Genomic DNA, 21,654 nt, shown 5'->3' on the forward strand with positions numbered 1-21,654 from the left:
TGTCTTTAACAATCTTTGGAAAGGATACTGCACTCAAGAGCAGCATGATTTGTAAACACAGAAAAACTGAAGGTGTTCTTTTCTCTGTATTCTGCCTATTTCAGCTCAAATATTTGGTTTCAAGTCTTCAGATATGCATTTTCTTCCATTTCAGTACATACTTTGTGCTGGTTTCATCTTCTATATAAAGGCAGAACATTTCAAAGCTTTGAAACAGCAATATCCAGTTGTCATCATCCTTACCTCAGAATAGGAGCAGTTTGGCTTTGGGGGAAGCTTTTTGTTCTCTGCTGTTTCCTCAATAAAAACAATTTCTCTCCCTTTGTGCACAGCAGCATTTCTGCTGCCACGGCTGCGGAAGGCACTGCCAGGGCAGCGGGCACGGCCCCGCTTCTCCTGGGGTTCATTTGCTGGGAAGCAGGGCAAGCACGACCAGCGCCCTCTCCTTCCCTGAGTGCATTCACAGCCACAGCCATTATTTGCTCCGAGATTGCTTTTCTGTGCCCTGAAAGGCTCTGCGAGTTCACGTAGGAGTAACAGCAATTTTAAGACAAGGTGTGCTCCAAGGCAACAAATGAGAACAAAGACTCAGGAGAGCTAAAAGCTGAAGGACTCAATTTATTTTTTTATCCATTGAATAACTGAATTATTAAATTAAAAGCAATGCTACATCAACTTTACCAAGGTGGGGGAGTAAGTTCTGAACACCAAGACTGAGGGATTTATTATGCTTTTATGGAATCCATGTCTGTACATGAACCTCAGTCATTTGTGGTCAGAAACAAATACAGCCATACTGCTATAACCAGTAAACAGCAGGACAGAAAACCAGGCATTACACTTGTTCTCAAGTTGAAGTAAAGGTTAGTTCAGCTGAGTCCCCTTTCAGCTAGCTACAACCTGCAGCAAATCAAACATGTAAACTTTTGACCAACACTGAAAGTAAAACTAATACATATTTCTGCAGGAAAATGATAATTTCTGCTGTGTCCTTTGTTTTCTTAATACTTGGAAATACAGTGTATTTGAGACCACTGTGGCAAATCAAAGGAGAATTAGGAGGTTAAAACAGCAGCAGATAGTGACAGCAAAACCCAACAACATTGGAAGCTTAGTATGTCCTCAGTAGTGTTGCCGATGGGGCAATGGATGTTGGGATCAGTGCCATGGTGAGCTCCACCTACACATGATGTTCTACCCACATACAGTGAGCTCAAACACTACAAAATGCTATTCTCAGGAGGAATTTGCAAACAAGCATGAAACACAGGTAGCCTTGGCACTAAAAGAGCTACATTTTCAAAAGAAGGCACACCAGGAGCAATTTGGTGGCTGAAGAAGGTGTAATCCTGAGTATAAAGCACGGCTTTTGACACTTGTAGATGGCCTGCTCCTGGACAGGGGTCACAAGGCTCATGCCACATTGAGCCAGTTCTGCAAGAGATGACAAAGTACAGTGATGCAGTAATTTATGTGGTTTTTGAGCACAAGGCTGTGAGAACATAATTAGGTAGTCTTCTATCAAATGAATTGAATAAAAACTATAAAACAAAATGATGAGGCACTAAATTTAGAAGAAAATTCATTTGATTATCACATCAGAGCTGCGATATTTCAGATCATACTGTCAGCTTAATTGGCTAGAATTTATGTAGATTTGACAAAATTATCTGAGCTGTTACTAACATGGGAAGTCCCACTTCATGTATTCCAAAGCAGTTAGCCTTTTCACTCTGACGTAGCACTTGAAAACCTTGTGCTGAACACATTTTGAACTGTATAAAGTTGGAATGACTGGAATTGCTTATTATTTTGTGTTTCCGGTGATGTCTGTCATGACAGTGTCTGATTGCTCCAGGCATACCTAACACTGGCAGGACAGTTCCCAGGGACAGAGAAACAGCATCGCTCTCGTCTCACTGGTGACTCTCTGACAGTGATCAATATGATCTTGTTCCTGCTCTCCAGCTTCCAATGCAGACAGTTCCCTCATTACAGTTAGTTCTGCATGGATTTATATGCGTATGACTTGGGATAGGTGTCTTTTAAGTCACAGGACCTTCTCCTAAATTCTTGGACCCGCTCACACAGCAAATAACTGAAGTTTTAGGGATTCCTGATACCCTGTTTTGACTTTTCACAGAGGAGTACATTTCAGTGGTACTTGTTCGATGCTGCACTTTATGCGCTAACTCTTAAAACATCTAGCACAGATAAGCAAGAAAAAGCCTGTTGACTGTATTCCATCTTCACACTTCACTGATCCCTCCACATCCATTATCTCCAGGAGGCATTCTGCCTTTCTGTGCTTGTTTTGAGGGATGTCACCCCAGAAATTGCATCTAACTCAGGCAATTGAGTGTAAAGTTTAGTTTTTATGAAACTCTGTTATGAACAACACCAATGGAAAGAGAGGGGTTACTTTACAAAAGAGCCTAACAAAAGTTCAGGACTAAGTAATCAACAGAATGACCACAGGGAAGCAGTTATTAAATATCAGTGACTTTTTTTTTGCTTTAATGAAAATATTCAGCTTTCAAACAAAATTCTTGGACCTTTCTTCCAGAAATGGTTCTCACTTGAGAACGGAGCAGAGATCTGTGGGTCCACATTGCTAGCATTGGAAGTACTTTGTTACTTTAAGGGCATTAATGTTTCAAAGGGTGAGGCTCAATGAAGACATTTCTCCTGTCTGTGTGTAGAGGCCTGTTCATCTCCACGTCTGCAAACTCTCTTGTGTATGGTGTAGATAGATAAGTAGCATGCTCGTCTTCTAAAAACTAGGAGAGACTTCTTCAAGTTATTACTTTGTGTTTGTCTCTTCAGTAATAAAAAACCAGCTCTGCTTAAACATACAGTTTGGAAATAAAATACTTTTTTTCCCCATATTTTTGTTTTGAAAAAATACAAGCATTTGTTCTTGTAGTTTGCTTTGAAGCAAAATATTTTCTGATTCTTCAGTGTTTGTTTTGAAGTTATTAGTCAGTTTTCTAAACCACAAAGCATAATCTTTTCCTAACTAGTTTATGTAGAAGCATTTGTGGTTTATAAGAATATGCCCTGTTCTTTACTTGGGAAAATTAACATCCTAACACATACCTCCAAGCTTTCTTAGGCAATTAGAAAGCAGACTCTCTCCAGTCTGTTCTCCTCTGTCTCTTCCACTATTCAACTAGAGAATAAGAAGGAAATCTCTCCTTGAGTTGCAAAGGTCTGAGGAATGACGTGCTGGGGCTTACCACTGCATTGTGTCGGGGGTAGAGACTCAATTCAGGACAGACAGCAGCAGGCCATGTTAGACACAATTGTGCTGGGTTTGGCTGGTGTGGAGTTAATTTTCTTCCCAGTGGCTGGTATGAGGCTAAATGTTGGATTTATGCTGAACACAGGATTGATAATACAGAGATGTTTTTGTTACTGCTGAGCAGGGCTTACACAGAGCCAAGGCCTTTTCTGCTTTTTGTACTGCCATGCTGCTGAGGGGGCTGGGGGTCCATGGGAGGTCGGGAGGAGACACAGCTGGGACAGGTCACCTTAACTGTCCAAAGGGACATTCCAGACCATGGGTCATCATCCTCAGTATATAGTGCAGGGAAGAAGGAGTAAGAGAAGATGTTTGGATTGATGGTGTTGTCTTCCCCAGTCACTGATACATGCGATGGGGCCCTGCTCTCCTGGGATGACTGAACTCCTGCCTGCCCTTGGGAAGCAGTGAATTAATTCCTGGTTTTGCTTTGCTTGTGTGCATGGCCTTTGCTTTACCTATTAAACTGTTTTTATCTCAGCCCACGATTTCTCTCACTTTTATCCTTCCAACTCTCTTCCCTCCAGCACTGGTGGGGGAGTGAGCCAGTGCCTGTGTGGTACTTGGTGGCTGGCTGGGGTTAAACATGGCAACTAAATTTTTTCTTCTGATGACAGAAACTCTGGGAAACAAAAACATTAATAACTTTTTTTTCTTGCTTGAGGAGGTAACAGAATTACAAAGGTTCCTGATATTAAATTATGATATTAAATATTGTCCTGATATTAAATTATGTCCTGGATATTCCATTTTTCTCTTTGAAAATAAATTTCTGGCTCTTCTGTTTTAAAGTCTGAAAGCACATCATAAGTAGACTCAAAAAACCTGGAAGGCAAACCAAAAGAACTTTAAATATACTATTAAAAAAATCCTACAAGCCTTCAACTACCTAGTTTCTTAGGACAATTTTACAAGAAGAAGGGACCTGAAAAAATTGATGGCTGGCCATGAAATCCTTGAGTGCTGCTGGTCTGGGAGTTCTGAATCAAAGACAGCAGGATGGTAGGAAACCATAGATAGAAGAAGACAAGAAGCACTTTGAAATTAACACAGGCCACACAGTGAGTATGTTGGGGGATGTCCAGTCACTGGGCATCACTGAGAAGAGTCTGGCTCTGTCCTCTTGCACTCTGCCTTTAGGTACTTGTGCACACCGAGGAGATCCCCCCATGATTCCTCTGACTTTGGCAGCAGAGTCCTGCAGAAATTCTTGATGCACATACTCCTTCTTCACCCCACAGTTCCCACTCCAGGAGACCTTATCTCCTGACCTACCTCAGCATCCTCTGGATGCAGGATTCCCTTCTCTCACACAAGTTCTGGCTGCTGGGACTCAATCAAATGAACACACTTTCCTAAAATTGCAGTGCTCTTTAAAGAGCTCACAGCACGTCAGAGTTCCTCTAGCAAGCACTGTTGTGTTTCTGGAGAAAAAAGCAGTAACCTTGCTTGTAACTGTACTGAAGTTTAACTGTACACCCCTGATCCATGTGAGCACAGGAATGGGATGCAAACACTAAACTGTGTGTCAGAGCAGGGACAGCAGGAGAGGTAAATGGCTGCTGTTAACTGAGGTGCAGCTTAAGACCAGTATATAGCAGGAAACTGTAATTAAATCCTCAGCACTCAGTGGGCAAAGTTATAATGTGCATTTTTAGCCTGGGGTATTTGACAAATTTTTTATGTAAATAATTAATAGCAATACCAAGGAACATCTTGTGTATGTGGATATAAGAGCTTTATTCCCCAAGGCACTTCTGTTAGGGTTTTTTTCCCCTTTTTCTCTCTTCCCCGAGTGATGCCAATCTCAGAGGCTGCTCTGCTGACAGGATTTCCCATTTTAGGCAGGGCAGAATTCCCTGCATAATGCAAAGGCTAAGCTGCCCTAGGAAGTTTTGACAGTTCTTCAGCCTTCAAAATACAGTTCCCTTGCTTCTATAAACTGACAAGAGAACTACCTTCTGCAATCAAACCACCCTCCCCAGCAGAGCTCCAAGACAACAGTTTTTCTACAAGTACTGCATCAGAGGGTGAGAAACCATCTCATTGACATTGTGATGGGGATCCTGACCCTTCAGGATGGGGATGGGGATCCTGATCCCTTTCTCCAAACACAACCAGAACACAGCGCTGGGAGTGCTGCCCCTATGTTTCGTAACTTCAAGACAGTAAATTTCCTTTTTTGCCTTCTGAGAAATTCTTCTACTAAGAAAGTCTCCTTCAAGAGGAAAGGACAAGACCACTTTAGCTGAAGGTTTAGGTCCTCCAAAACCAAAGTCCAGCATTCAGACTCCATGGCCCTTCACTGTAAAAAGATTTGTTACACAGCCTTCCACACTTCAGGACACAAAACATGAAGGGATACAGAATGAAGAATGAGCATGAAGTAACTGGCTGCCATCATCTATATTCTCTGGTGAAATGCCAGTTTGTGCTCAGGCCCATTTTCAGGTACAATCACCATACTAGTTATCACAGGAGATACCACAACAATCAGCGATATATCTCAGCCACAGCAGGCTTAATTTGTCACAAACTAAATGTTTCCTACCATTACTTATTCAATAGGGCATGTATTTTTAGTGTGTGGTATTTTGTTACTATTTTGCATATGCTTCACTCCTGCGCATGCAGAAATATGCAGATGTGAAGGGAGCAGGAAAAAATTGTAGATGGAGAAAGGGGAAATAAATCATAACTCACATTGTATATTAAAACTAGCTGCATCTAACACATCATCTACAGGTGTGGAAGAAAGAATCCTTATGACAAGAGAGTATGCTAATTATCTAATTACAGATGATAGACCAGATCCCCATCAGGGGATGACTACAGGAATATTTTAACTTAGGAGCACTTGATGACCTTCAGTGGATCCAGCTTCATGACATCTCCCTAATTACATTCCTCCCACAAACTGTTACACTCACATCTATGATCTTAGCAAGTCTATTCATGTTTCCTATTCTGGCGAAGAGCAAGACCAAAGATATTTAACAGGAGTTACTCTAAAGTGCAAATTATGTAGGAATGGGTTTGCAAATAATGAACCAACCTACTGCTTTGCAGCTTTCTTATTTTTGCTGCTGGGTTTGCATGCTGTTAAACTGAGCAAGAAAACGGATCAAAATTAAAACACAATTAATCATGTTAGCTTGCAATTTACTGAAATTAACCATGAAATGTGACAATACAGGAGGTAAAGTTGGAAATAACTGCTGTGGATGTAAAAGCTTTGATATTTTTGACATGTTAAAGTGCACTTTTGATATTTTTTATTGTATCATATTATAGGATCACAGAATAATGGAAATTATCTGGAGTATTTGGAGTTATTCTAACTGTTTCAAGTAGGTATTTCCTACAGAGTACCACAAGAAAGACAAAAATAATATCAAAGAGAAATCCCTCAATAGTGAATATCTGAGAAGATTATAGTACTGATGTAGGAGAGAATTAATTTCTTAACTGTGAAAACCAAAGAACACCCTCATCTATCAGTACACACTCTGCACAGGCAAATTCTATTGACCAGTCAGTTCACCATTCTTTTGAGATCATCACATCCAAAGGATGATCTGTAATCCCTTCCTGTAGATGGAGCAAAGTATCAGGCACATGTGAGGGTGAATTTCTTGCAGACTAAGATAATCTTCACAGGATTTGCATGACCAGTCATAAACCAGCTCTTTGACTATATCACATTTTATACAAGGCTGCAGGCCACGACTGAAACACCGGAACTGATGAATGTCCTCTTCTAGGGGACAGTCATTAGATTTAGTATAATTCAAGGCTGCTGGATGTGGCATGTGATTAATTTACATTTCAATTTTATGTGGAATTCATGCACATGCTTAGTTCTGCACATCCAAACCCAAACTCCCGGGCTCCAATGAGTACTGTACCTGCAAGTCTTGTAGAAACTATGTTTTCAGATATGGCCTGTGACTGCACTACTCAAAAACTGGAAATCTGTATCACTGTCAGAACCTGAGAGAGACAGAAATGACTTCATAATAACCTCACTGCTTTCGAGATGCCCTTTGCTGACCTTTCAGTAGAAAATTTTTCTTTAGAGTGAACATCTGAGCATGCCCTAAATGTTTCTGTCAGATTCTCAGTAAGGTAATTAAAAAAACCTTTTAAATGTTAAAAATAGCGATCATTAGAGAATAAATATGGGGTTAAATTTATGTTGAAATAGCTCTTACAAGAAAAAGCCTCTTTAAAGGCTCACATTAAAAATTCGTATTTCTCTGGGCAGTGCTTTAGTGAAATGAATAAAATCTTTCATTTTACAAAATGTTATTTTTCCCCCCCCCCCAAGTTTCCTGAAGAGAAAGACTCCATTGCTTCTTTTAAAATATCAGGAACATTATGACACAGCAGGGTAAAAGCAAGAAAAAACTAAATGCTCTTTCCTTCCAAATGGTGTATTTATGCTGTACATAAAAAATAAGTTAATGATGCAGTGTGCACTGGGGCAATTCACTCAAATTATATGCCATTTCTTTTAGGATTCCTGGTCTTTAGCACTTCTGCATTTCCAGAACCCCTTTGTATTGCTTTCTGTTTTCCTCTGTTCTTCATTTATGTTTCTATGCAGTAAATTCCAGATTATTTTCTCCTGCTCAATTTAACTCCTCTGCCTCTCTTCAGGATAAAAAGGATTTATCAGTCAATATGCAGAACTAGCAATTCAGGTGACGACTATGTGACACAACTATCTTTTTCTTACTGTAGCCAGGGTGGGTTTTTTTTTTTGTATTGAAACTTCTCTGTACATCTGAGTTTTCATTGTAATTGCCTGATGCATCTTTACTGACTCAGGCTTTTCAAAGGAAATCAGAGGATAATTTCATGGACAGAAATTATCATTAATTTCTTTAAGGTTCAGAATGTAGAACAACAGAGGCTTATGGGTCTTATTTGAAATCAGATGTAAATTATTCTGAAGTTGGCACTGAAGTGCTGAATATTTCCTTTTAAATAAAATGATAGAATCATAGAATGGTTTGGGTTGGAAGGGATCTTTAAAGGTCATCTAGTCCAACCCCTCTGCAATGAGCAGGAACATCTTCCACTAGACCAGGTCGCTCAGAGCCTCATCCAGCCTGATCTTCATTGTTTACAGGTATGTGGCATTTACCACCTCTGGGCAACCTGGTCCAGTGTTTCATCATCCTCATTGTAAAAAACTTCTTCCTTATATTTAGTCTAATGTCCTCAAGTTTAAAACCATTACTCATTATCCTATGACAACAAGACCTACTATAAATTCTGTCTCCATCTTTTCTATAAGCCCTCTTTAGGTACTTGAAAGGCCACAGTGAAGTCAGCCCAGAGCCTTCTCTTCTCCAGGCTGAACAACCTCGCTCTGTCTTTCATAAAGAGATGCTCCTGCCCTGTGATCACCTTTGTGACCCTCCTCTGGATTCACTCCAACAGGTCCATGTCCTTCCTGTGCTGGACTACAGCAAGTCCTTGGGTGCCACAAATAGCATTGAGTATGTTTGCGTGATCACATACATGGAACCATTAGCATATCAATTTTGAATTACATAAATTAATATCAAATAACTAATGTTCCAAAGGAGCTTTCTAAAAAAAATTCTGACTTACTTGTCCATTGCTGCAATAAATTTATTTGCACTGTAAATCATTCATTTGTAGTTAGATTGTAAAAGTACAAGTCCTGTATTTTGCAAAACTGAAACTTGTGCTTATGAAGCAATAGGTTATTTTAAGGTGGCTTCGATATTCCAAATACACTGAATTCCTAATATGCTGAATAGACTACTTGTTAGGCTGGTTGATGGATGCCATATATCATTGGATATAGTCTCCAACATGATCAATGTTTGAAATAACAGAAAATCCCAAGGATTATGACTTCTTGTATTTTGTCTTTGAATTATGGGGTGCAACTCCAGGTCCATTGAAGTAATTGAAAAGCCATCTTTTTACTTAGAGAGGTTTCTGGATCAGCCTACTACTCCTAGAGCCATGCAAAGAATCTCTCTTTCACTCACCTGCTTCTTCCAGCTACTGTTCAGCTTTGGGGACATATTTCAGCTCACTCTTTATGTTCTGAATCTCTGACAAGTTGACAGCAGGACCTGGAAGTTTCTTAGCTCCTGGGAGGCGTTTCTTCTCTTTCTCCTCCTCTGTTGAAGCAGGAACATTCTGCACAAAAGGACACAGTGACCTTCCTGCTGCAACAGCAATCTCTTGAACATGAGCATAGATCAGTTATTTGAAAGACAGGAAAGGATGTTTTTATACTAAAGGCATTCCCAGTGGAAATTGGGGTGGAGGCAGGAAGAAATAAGTTATTTTGGTTTTTTTTGTCTAAAATGTCTAAAAACATTCTCAAAAGAATAGAAGATGCTCAGTTGTAGAGGAATGTGGATAAGAATGGGTAAGAATTTACAGAGCCAGACCATTAGCAGAAAATAACTGACTGGAGAATTAAAGGCAACTCCAAGTCCTTCATATTTTAGATGACAAAAAAGTAGAACCATTTTTATCATCTAATTCCTTTGAGAGTTTCACAGTTGCCAGACAGTTGGAGAGGAAAAGCATTATGCATGTCTGCAGCTCTAGGGAAGAGCTATGATAGTAGGTTATGTACCCCAAAAGCTCCATGCAAGATCAACATGAGTTGAAATTTAACTTTTCATGACCTCAGTTGCAAGACCAGAAGGGTTTTTGTCATTTTATGTTTGAATTAGGGTAGTGCTGCATGGCTATTCTGCTGACACTGTAAAAATACCAGTTAAATAACACCACTTACACAATAGTGAGCAACTCAGATAATTTCCCAACGGACCAGAGTATTTCAGCCCTTCATACTTCCTCAGCTGTACTATTGCTTCTAGGTGAGTAGAACAGGTATTTTAGACCATTTCTAGACTGGGTTATGTTTTGCAGGAGTAGATTTCCAGACAGGAGTTCACTGTTGTTCCAGCTTGCTGTGTATCTTATAAAGCTGGCATACATGAGGAATCAAGTACATTTAGAGATTAATTTATATTTTATTGCAAATAATTTCATGAGGAAAATATTTTTTCTTTTTTGATTACTCTGTGAATGTCCTCCTGTGATGGACTTTTTGGAGTTCAACCACTATTTAGATTTATTAGCCACCCTTTTTGAAAAGTTGTAATAACTGTGAACAGTGAATTCTTAATATTTAACTTCATTTTTTAGATTCCAACATTACTTGTCAAATATTATTGGCCAGTAAACCCCTCTTTTTTTTCTCTGATGACTAATGGACTACATGCTAATCAGGAAGAAGAGTTTGCAATATCAACTAGCAAACAAACAAGGCATTGTAGAAAACTGACAGGACTTTCTTAAGACCACTATACATAAGGAAACTGAAGTGATAATTACATTGCTTGGCTTGGTAAACTTGTATTATCTTTTCTCACATTTTAGCCAATACACTATTAATTAATACAAGATAATACTAATAATATATTTTAATATTGTTTTTGCTAGATCATTTCAAATCCCAGACAGTAATTCAGCCCCAGGTACTGTATGTACTGTCTGATATATGACTCAACGATCTAACATCCTGAAACAGTAGCAAAGCACAGCAGGAGAGTAAGTAAATTGATACAGAAGCTGTTTTGAAGGATGCACAAAATTGTATCAGTAGTCAAAGATGCCATGAGCTTGTATTGTTTCCTTTGACAGTTTTCCTAGGTAATCTGAATAATCAGGGGAAACAAGCACTCCCTCAACCCCATAGTTCTTATCAGTACATAGCAGATACTATGTAAAAAATACCATTTCAACTCATGGCAATACCATTCCTCTTGTGGAACAAATGGTGCAAGCTTTGCCCATGTTTTGGAGACTTTGTGCTCAGCTTGCTCTTCCAACGTCAGGTCTGTGCTATTTATGACTTCACCCCTCCCTATATCACTCACTCCATGTGCAATGCACAGCTGAGATCAGACTATGGCCTTCAGTTTTATGGAAGGAAGCCTGAAGAGTGACTTGGATATACAACAAGGGTTAACAAATACAAGCATGGGAATGCTCTGACTGATGAAGAGTTATTTTCTGTAATTCCCACCCTCCATTTCTTTTCATGTCAACATGTTTGCTCCACTGACCTTCAAAAATACACATTCCCACCTGACTGCACCACCCCTGTGAGTAAGATCCATATTCCACTCATCTCCTTTGTCAAGGCTTTAAAATACAGTGGAAAATATTACTCACTGTTACCAAAAGTTGCATTTGTCTAAAACTGCTCTGAAAAATCATGACCTGTATGGAAAAACCTAACAAGATGAGACAACTGAAATGACAAGTTCACTGGTGGCATTTGTATTCTATTCCTGTAACAAGACCTGTTTCTGTAGTGATTACTCCCATCGGTTTGGTTGAGTACTGGCCATAAAACCTGGGCCAAGAACTTCCATAACATCTGTCTTATATATAGTATTCATGTAGCTGAGAAGCAAAGCAACATTCAATTACCCAAACAAATGTAATTATCAGCACCAGTCATTTATTTTAGTTCTCAAACACTACTAGAATTCACACATGCTATATTAGTTTCTGCTTAATAACATGCACTCCTTCACCAGTTTAATTACTGCGCAGAGAACATGCTTTGATTTCTCTCCAATGGAAAAAGCCACAATATATGTTCAAGGTCATTTTGTATGTCTGGCTTTTTTAAATCTTAAGAGCTAAGTCAGCCTAGGTTTGATTACTTCAGGAAAGTTCTCTGTAAACAGAGCACTGTTTATATCAAAATATGGCAAAAAAAAAAAAAAATGACTGAGACAGAAAATGAAGAATTAGCTCTTACATAGCCTTTCCTGCCCTTGGCTGTGAGGAGCATTGGGAGCTCTGGACCAGTAGGATGAGTTCTCATGTGGGGATTACAAATCCAAAATAAGCAAACTGGCCAGGAAACCAGGAGCACCCATCTTTTTTATCTTGTTTGGAATATCTACCACTACCTTTTCTTCCACTGTTGATTTTAGGTCTCATTTATTATAAAAGTTAATGATAAATACGATACTTTAATATCATCCAGAAATATGATATCTGTGTTTACTCATAACCTTTGTGATCAATGTTAGTTAAGGTATAAATTGGATTTTAATATTCAAAACTCAGTGCTAAACACTCCCTGTAAAATACAAGCATGAAAATGCAGAATTCAGTCTAAAATGGAGTATTTTCACCCCTGGACAGGCAAATGGGTTCAGAATTTCTGTTTTAACTTGCAAGTGTCTTCACATGCAACTTCTTCTTGTTGATAAACCTTCCAAAAAGCGTTGTGTTTGAAAACCTGTTCCAAAACTGTAAAGCTGTAACAATAAATCACACCACAGGGTGGCAGGTAGCGGCAAAGTCTTCCAAAGCCTTGCTACAACTTTTCCTGCTGTATCTCACCAGGTCCTATCTAGACAAATGCTGCTAGGGAAATCCTGACTCTCTCTCCTGACAGCAGGTACTATCCCGCTGTGGCAGCAGAGCTACACACCTTTGAAACAGTTTATATTCCTACAGGGTCCTTGGCACCCAAAGCAGAACTATTTATACATGAAGTGTTAGTAAGTGGCCATTTATTTCCATGAAATATCAGTGCATGTTCAACTGTGGTACCTAAGATTGGTATGCAGAGCTTTAAGATCACTTTAAAGGCTTTCTTCCATTTCATGGCAGGGATTCTCCTTGGGAAAAAAAAAATCTTTTTTGCTTACCTCCTCCACTTCTTCAGGTGTAAATTCTTTTCTTTTATGAGGGTGGCCTGCACCAGGTCGAAATGCTCCCATTGGGATGTTAATATTAGCCTGTGAGAAGGAAATTGTGATGTATATAATAGTGACTGATAAATAAAGATACAGTTGGTAAATGGAAAAACTTGGAGTGGGACAAGCATATAGACATTATCATGGTTTCCAAGCACTTATGCCTTCAATGTATGCACATCACACCACTCCTGGGAAAGAGAAGTGCTTTCATCTCCATTTTAAAGACAGAAAGTAAAAAACAAACTAGAAAGTGAAGTACTGCATTTTAGACTAATGTTTCCTAATTTCACTGGACTTAAAAAAAAAATGAGTACTGGACACTAAAGCGTCTTTAGGCATCTGGGTCTGCTTCAGTTTGGTCAAGGTCAAACAGAAAGTGAACGCCAAAAGCAACATTTAAGTGAAAATCACACAAATCTTTCAATAACACCTGATCACTGGACCACTCTCCATTCTCCAATGACACCAGTTTTCACCTCACTTAACCACAGGTAGCTTAGAAGGGAAGCCTGCCCTGAATCAGCTTAAGCCATAAGTGTTTAAAATGTGATTTTACCAACAAAACGTACCCACGGGTGCTACAAACTGTGAATAGTTGAACCAGCTCCGACACTGGGCAGACCACTGGCCCCTGGCTTCAGCAAACTCCCTCCAGAAGGATACCCACACAACTGCATCAATCTGATCTTTTAACTGGGGCAGAAAGCTAGTAGCCATAATGTAATTAGAGCTGATAATAGGTATCTTAAAAATAAAGATTTTGGGGAATAGAATGGCACAAAACAGTGCTTAGGAAAGAACATCTGAAAAGTATCCATTTCCAAATGTGACCAAGCCCAGATTATTTTAAAAGTCAAATGGCATGATCAACTAAATGCACAATTTATACTTATTCTTATCTCGTGATCTCAGAAGAGAAGCTGCTCCTAGGAAATGTCATCAAAATACCATGGCTCCCACTGGTAAAACCAGGGGGTGAATTGGTAATGTTACGGAGCAGAAGCAGAGAACCTTCTAACAGCGAGCTCTGTTCTTGTCCTTTACCATCTGACTGATCTGCACTAAATGGAGATGAATAATCTCATCCTTCTGCTCAAGTTATGGTCTTGCAGATCATGCCCCACTTGGGCAACCACAGGAAAACAGCCCACGGTTTTCAGTAACAACTGTTCTGACGGCTGTAATCAAATGATGAGCAAATTAAGAACCCATCTGCCAAGAAATGAGTACTTTTCCCTGTATTCTACTTACCTGTTTCCCATTATCTTATTTATGCAAGATGATGCTGTAATTTCAGCAGGGCTGCCAAATAACTGCAGGGTTACAGAAAACCAGGTATTTGTTTCATAAACCTTTTTCACTGAGCATTAGTTTAGATATCATGAAACTTTTCACCTGCACTTCGTAAGTTCCCAGGAAACAGGGCATTTTCAGTCTCACAGTTCTTAACTCACCATTTCATTTAGAGGTGGAAAAAAACCAGCTTTGCCATTTCTAATTTTAAGTTACTGCCCCGCCAAGTGCTGGTATCTCCAGACAGCTTCAATATTTGGACTGGGAAACTTCTCTGCAAATTACAGCTAGCATGGTCATACAAGTTTGCAGAGTTGAAAATTTAAGAGATATCTCTCCTTTTGGTGCTCATCCCGAACTTGGACATTCCTTTCCCTTGGAGATAGTCAAAGCAGAAGCCAGCCCCCCATGGCACACTACAGCCCTTGCACGTTCCACCATGATTGACAGGTCAATGTGACTAAAAGTGGTTCAGAAAACAAAAATTAACCTCTAAGTTCCAGGCTGCTAATTAAATTCAATAAACCACTCTTTGGTCTGCTTCAGCACTTTCCCAGTAATCTGTGTCACACAAAAGCAGTTTGCACTTTGTTATCTGCAGTAAGGACATTCACGTCGGAGTTTGGGCAAGAAATACACAATCATGACATAATAACTTGGTAAAATGAGCATCCTTTGAGACATAGTTAAAAACTGTCTGCATCTGATATCAGATTCTGTAAATTAAAATATTTCCAGTATAAAATGAAAGTATGACATTTCCAAACAATTCTGAGCAGAGGTACCAAAGTCCTGAGCTGCAAATCTCTCTTAATCCAATGCTGGTTCTGTCTCTCAGATGAGCAGCTGTGTAATGAGTGGGCCAAATTCTGTACACCAGCATAGCTCTGAAAAGACTCATGCTGTGATTAGCACAAGTTCACAATTTTGTTTTAAAAATATGTTTCAAGGCTTGTGTCACCTGCAAGCTATGGAGATATAACCCTTGGGGATCTCCATCCAGTAAAATGCTAAATAGGAAATTGTCTGTTCCAGACTTCTGAAATCCTAAATTATAATTGCTTTAGACAGACTTTCTAGGTCTGATTGTTATGTTTAACCATCCTAATTATGAAAACTACTGAGTTTGCCTCTTCCTTTGTTTGAAAGGCCTACCATACTGTGTGCCATTGCAGTTCTTATAATGAGTAGGTAGGTATGTGCACTGATGTACTCTACCAAGGTCATTCTGAATAAACCAAAGGAAAAATACCTGTAAAAATGGCATACTAATATATTGCTATTCTCTAACTGGTACTTAGAGAATTTTTTTGTGTGTTCTTCTTTCTGTTTAATAGAGAGAGGGTGTTCAGATTAGGCTACAACTGATGCAGCTGTGCATGACTTGAGGACTGTTATGGGTAAGTCCTTCACAGCATCACAGCCATTCCTGGCTGTCCAGATGGATGACTGAGTAATCTGGAAAGACACTTTTGTATAGACATATTTAATTAAAAAAAAAAAAAAAAGAAAAGAGAGAGAAAGAGAGAGAAAAAGACAGAAAGAAAAGAAAGAAAAGAAAAAGAAAAAGAAAAAGAAAAAGAAAAAGAAAAAGAAAAAGAAAAAGAAAAAGACAGAAAGAAAGAAAGAAAGAAAGAAAGAAAAAGAAAGAAAGAAAGAAAGAAAAGAAAGAGAAAGAAAAAGAAAGAAAAAAGAAAGAAAGAAAGAAAGAAAAGAAAGAGAAAGAAAAAGAAAGAAAGAAAAGAAAGAGAAAGAAAAAGAAAGAAAGAAAGAAAGAAAGAAAGAAAGAAAGAAAGAAAGAAAGAAAGAAAGAAAGAAAGAAAGAAAGAAAGAAAGAAAGAAAGAAAGAAAGAAAGAAAGAAAGAAAGAGAAAGAAAAAGAATAAAGATAGAAGCTGTAGAGAAAACTGAATGAAATCCAGAAACAACCAACCAACCAACAAAACCAAAACAACAGCAACAAAAACCCCAGGAATCTCCTCACCCTTACCTCTGGGGAAAGCCAAGAGTGTTTAAAGATAGAATAATTTTCAGTCAGAGCTGTTCACAGCGTTTTACACACTGAGAAGGGGAGTGATGTCTTAAGAGGCCTCGTAGAAACAGAGACTAGACAGGAGTAAGAGAATAAAGGTGGGTATTTATTTGAAAGGCCTTCAAAGGTACCCCCTGGGGGGTGAGAGGTTTTTGCCAAGATGGACCCCAAGATGGACTCCAAGTCACGAGTGTTTCACACTTTTATAGGTTTGGTTCATTTGCATATCAGGGTTAATTCTCCAATTAAAGCTTCAGTTAATGATGTAATTTCCCCAAGCTTTCCCCCCCCTTTAGAGGCTTTTGGTTTATACTTTTTGGGCCTAGGATGGCCTGAGTGTCCTTGGAGAGCAAGCCTGGAGAGGCTTTGTTATGTCTACCTAACATGAGAGAGCAGAAATTAACAGGCTACAAGAAACTTCAGAGTTACACACTAGGCAGCACAGGATTTGAAAAATATGAAAGTTAAAACCTAAGGTATCAGGAGGTCAGCAATTGTTTAAAGGAATTAACAGTACTTTGGTACTACTCTTGGGAACCAGTTGCTGCCTTTAACTCTGACACATCTAGTAGCTATTGGCAAATGAACATTTTTGTCTACATCTCGTACAGTGAGAAAAAAGACATTTCAGACACAGAACACCAGAAATGCTTCAGTCAGTTAGGTGCCATTACATTCCCATTGCTGCAGCATGATGTACATTCTCCAGGGCACGTCAGTCCTATTATACCACCACACAATAGCAAAGGATCATAATATATGAATCACAGTGTATAAAAGTAATGTGACATTTTGTTCTTAGAGTGCTCAAAGCGTAAAAAGCATCAATTCAAGTGCAAGTCTCCCTACTAGAACCACCTTTGACAAAATGCTTAATAGATATATTTTAAAATTTGTGCTGTAATTCTTTCTCATGATTCAAATTACCTTTGCAAAAATTAAATTTTCTTAAAATATTAAACTTAGTGCTTAAATTTAAAGCATTTTTTAAATGAACGACCTAGGAACACTGTTTACATTTAGAAGTTGGAAAGTCATCCTAAAAATAAAATGCAGCATATCATTACATCTTTAAGAAAAAAATGTAAACCAATTAATTCCTTAAAAATGTTTGTATGTGCCTATGGAGTTTAAATGTAAAATGGAAATAAATATTTTTGAGCCATTAAATGTCTATATATTTTCATTAGTCATACAAACATTTCTATAGCCACTGTAAAAGAGGCATGAAAATTTGAACTGAGTGAAATCAATATTCTGGCAAAATGGCAAAATTTTTCTAATTTCTACAGAATTAGAGTACAGTAGTTTGCATGCCTGTTTCAGTAGAATTGATGATGATAAAGAGAATCTGCACTTTTACAGTGCCTTGCATTTTCAGTATGCTGCCTAGCCCCTGGGTAATTAATCTTGATACCCCAATCTTTGCACTAGTATTATCTCAAAGAAACAGAGAACAGAGCAGACTTTAGAAATTCCATTTTGTGTTTCTTAGGTAAGGCAACTGAACTCATGGCAAAATTTCTCTGGAAGTACATTTTACGAAATACATGAGAACTCTGTAAGATTCCTCAGTTCAGAAGACATTTATGCCTCTTGACAAGAATCATTGATAACATGAACTAAACACATTCTTCATGACACTACTTCATGATGATGTTGGGATAATTCTCTAGTTGTATCTTTTACAAGTATGCAACAATCGACTTCATCCTTATAATCATATACCATTGAAGAGGTATGTGAGAAACAAGAATCTTTCAAATTAAAAGATCAACATTTCTCTCATTTTACTTTGGCTTTTAAATAAAATGCTTCTTAATTATTCAAAGTTGAGGGTTTTTCTCCTTAAGGAATGCAGACATAAAAAACTTCACTATACCCATGCCATCTTTTTAGCCTATAATTCTCCCAGTATTACATCAGCTTTGTGGGAAATCTAACGGTTACAGGAATTATTTTAACTTAACAGTTATGCAGATGCATTACCATGTTTTGCTTAGATGATCCTCCAACAGGCATAACCTAACACTGGAAAGACTGTGCAAACAAGTGATTAATGAATTACCTGATCCAGTTTTTTTATCAGCTCAGAACAAACGATGATCTCCAGGTCACACTTTTTCAGTGCTTTCATGTCTACTAAGTTTTTCACTTTAACAGAATAACCCCAGCTAGCACTCCTACGGTTCTTTGTCCAAGTAAAAATGCAGTCTGCCAAGCAATGGAGATGGAGATTTATCATTTTATTATATTAAAAACATAAATGCTGTCTCTTACCTGAATGGCTTTGACATGTGATGCTGGTTGTTTTGACATTTTTATGACAGAGGCTTATCCCTGCAAGCAAAATTGGAAAGTGTTACAGGCTCTGACATTCTGATAGCTATGGAAGATAAGCCAGAACTTAACCCACGCTGCCTCTTGACAGGCATCCATTTCATCTGCCCAGCTCCTGTTTCCATCTCAGTTTCCAAGTTGCTTAGTTATTCCTTCTGAATATCAGAAGGAGTCAGACCACCTGAGCTTCTCCAATTAATCTTTCATAGCCACAAATGAAGCTATCTCTTTCACATTAAAAACAATAATGAGTAGAGATAAGGAATCTCTCAAACCTTAACAGCACTGTAAAATGAGTAAGAATTAAGGGAAGCATTTGAGGATAGACAATATATGAGTAGCCCTGTCACAGTATGTATGTGGGAATTATTAGAACTTTCAGTTTAAGCATAAATAAAATAAAGCATAACTTGTTAGGAAATATTGATAAATGCAGACATAACCATTTTCTGACTCACAAATCCTTGCAAACCTTTAATACCTGTGGACTGAAAGCGATCAAGACGGTCAAATGGAAAAATTCTCCTTGACAGTTGCTAGTGCACAAAGTAGCCCCTCCTCAAAGTTTTAGATCATATAGATTCATCAATTTTCTTTAGCAATAAGATCAAAAATAACATATTTTTCCATATAATTTTGTTCAGGTGGAGAAATATGGACTGATACAATATTAATATACAATAGCAAACGGAAATACACCAAAGTAAAAAGAAAGAAATTTTATTAGCAGATTATTTGAAACACCATCTTAGCTTTTTATTCTCTCACTGGGAAGTTAGGTTTTAACTGGACTAGACTTTCATCAAAGTCTAGTTATTTAGCTACTGTAATATAAAGTAATTCTAAAAGCTGAGAAATTATTTCACCAGAGAAATTCACTGATCACCACAAACTACAGCACATTTTTTATACTGTATTTAACCTGAGATAGGAAGGGAAGTAATGAGAATAGAAATAAATGACATAGGAGAGAATAGTAGAATTACACTGAGAAATTTAAAGTGTGTCAAAGACTTGGGTACTCCAAAGAGTAAAACTGTCACATGAGGCAGTATCAAAAAAAAATATGGATGAATTGTAGGTTGGCTTCAACTTGGAATATGAGCCTGATTGTATTGCTGGGACTGACTGGAAGACCCTCTCCTGCATATTCTCACATCGGTTTTAAATCTGGGTACAGCGCTGAGCAGAATTAAAAGTACAAATGACCTGCCATTAGAGGTCTCCCTCTGGTCACACCCTCAGCTGCAAAAAGTGCTGTCCAAACCAACATAGCATTCTGTCAGAGGACAATCATGGTCTTAAATTGCTTTGGGTTTAAATTTCTTCCACTGAATTAATAAATCAGAAAAAATCCCACTGTGCAAAATAAAACCAGCATTCTTTCAATGAGTTTTATATTGTGGTTTTACATATACAATCTTAAAATGAGAGGGAGTTTAAAGCACTTTAGAATTCACTTTAGGGGATGCAATCTCGGCCACTGACCTTCATGACAAAATTCAAACAAATTTCAGAAACACAAAAGGATTTACTACACTCTCCTTTCTTTCTGAAAATCTTTATATGCGTATAAATAACTGTTCTGTTGACCAGTGACTGTATTCCAAAATAAACAAAAAACAATCCCCCAAGTGACTGGGAAGATAGGACTCATAATACAGAATGTTTAATTAATTTTTCTTATCAACTTTTCATCTTTTTAATCAGAATGAAAAATGGAAACAAAAGCACAGGAAAACAACATTAAACATTTTAAAACACAGTGGAACTACTTCCCAAGCACTGTTACAAAGAAATTCTTGCCAAGATGAACTTCATCTTGCATGCCCGTGCATTGCAAAAACAGCCATACAAGCCTCTTGGGCCACTTAGAGATAAATGGCAAGGATTTACCCTGAACCTCAGCTTTAAAACAAGCACAGCAGTAGTGCTCCTCAGCGAGGTGCTCTGGGTTCACAAGCAGTCAGTGTTCAAAATTACTGCAATCAGACACCAGTTCCTAAAGATGGATGCATGATACAATTGTGTAGGACTGCTTTTGGAGGAGGTGATTTTCCGACCAGACCGTGCTGTCCTCATTACCGCCAGAGAAATCAGGACAACAGCACACTACTGAGTAAAAATAGATCTCTGGCTCTTTCCCCTTGCCTTCCTTCCCTGAATTTCCTTACAGAGCAATACTGACCATCAATCACAGGAAAATAGACCTTAGATTACAGAACTATCCATTACAGAAGTGATTAGATAATTTTTATAAATTCCTTTGTTCTTTCACCATGTGTCTCAGAGAGAGTCAAGAGTGCTGCACTGATTGTATTAAGTTATTTCTGGTATTCCAATCAGCTCTGCAAACTTGAAAAAATCCCACTTCACCCTTATTTCCACAGCAGGATTTCACATCTCTGGCAAGCAGAGAAACGCAGACAGGCAGCCTGTATTCCCCGGTGTCTTTTTGGCCACCCCACACCTTACCTTTTACCTTTTATGGGCTGCATGCTGAGCCAAACTTAGAAAGCAGTGGCAATGTTAGCTCAATCTGGAGCTGGTTTATGGCAGACTTCCCTTGCAAATTCCCTTGATTTGCAGTGAAAGTACTCATGAGCAGGACTACTCATGAGCAGAAATACAGGACTACTGCAGTGAAATAAATGAGTGTTTTGAAGTGAAACTTTGTAAAACAAAGGAACCTATCTTCTGTCTCTCTGCTAAAAATAATTTCTGACAGGGCTGCAGCAAGATAATAAGCTGATTTATTCAATTTGCTTTAAATACGATGAGATATCATAATGCCATCTTTTGTAATGCACACAAGAGATGTACAGTAGAACACAGACAACAGCAAGAGCCCTCCCCCTGCCCCAGCTGGAAGCTGTCCTCTCCCCC

The 21,654-nt window shown here is 38.4% G+C and overlaps 1 protein-coding gene and 1 long non-coding RNA gene across 7 annotated transcripts in view; one reads left to right on the forward strand and one right to left on the reverse strand.

Moving 5' to 3' along the window:
* Positions 1-21,654, reverse strand: part of SMPX (small muscle protein X-linked) — a 40,381-nt gene that overhangs the window by 17,962 nt on the left and 765 nt on the right. For 2 of the 6 annotated variants that reach the window (XR_004238466.1, XM_032100806.1), the window contains exons 2-4: positions 18,709-18,768; positions 13,054-13,143; positions 9,340-9,493 (exon numbers count right to left, since the gene is read on the reverse strand). Coding sequence is in view for 5 of the 6 variants with exons in the window: in XM_032100806.1 (XP_031956697.1) it covers positions 9,353-9,493; positions 13,054-13,143; positions 18,709-18,747 (270 nt within the window). In the remaining variant the exon portion in view is untranslated. Of the gene's footprint in view, positions 1-598; positions 1,435-4,029; positions 4,130-9,339; positions 9,494-13,053; positions 13,144-18,708; positions 18,769-21,243; positions 21,415-21,654 lie in introns of those variants that run through there. The other 4 variants (XM_032100811.1, XM_032100810.1, XM_032100807.1 and 1 more) reach the window with 4 other exon arrangements.
* Positions 10,130-17,971, forward strand: LOC116440245. The gene is made up of 2 exons (XR_004238467.1): positions 10,130-10,188; positions 17,924-17,971. It is a non-coding gene; the product is annotated as an uncharacterized LOC116440245 (long non-coding RNA).

This window comes from Corvus moneduloides, chromosome 2, assembly GCF_009650955.1.
Source record: "Corvus moneduloides isolate bCorMon1 chromosome 2, bCorMon1.pri, whole genome shotgun sequence".
Taxonomy (NCBI): domain Eukaryota; kingdom Metazoa; phylum Chordata; class Aves; order Passeriformes; family Corvidae; genus Corvus; species Corvus moneduloides.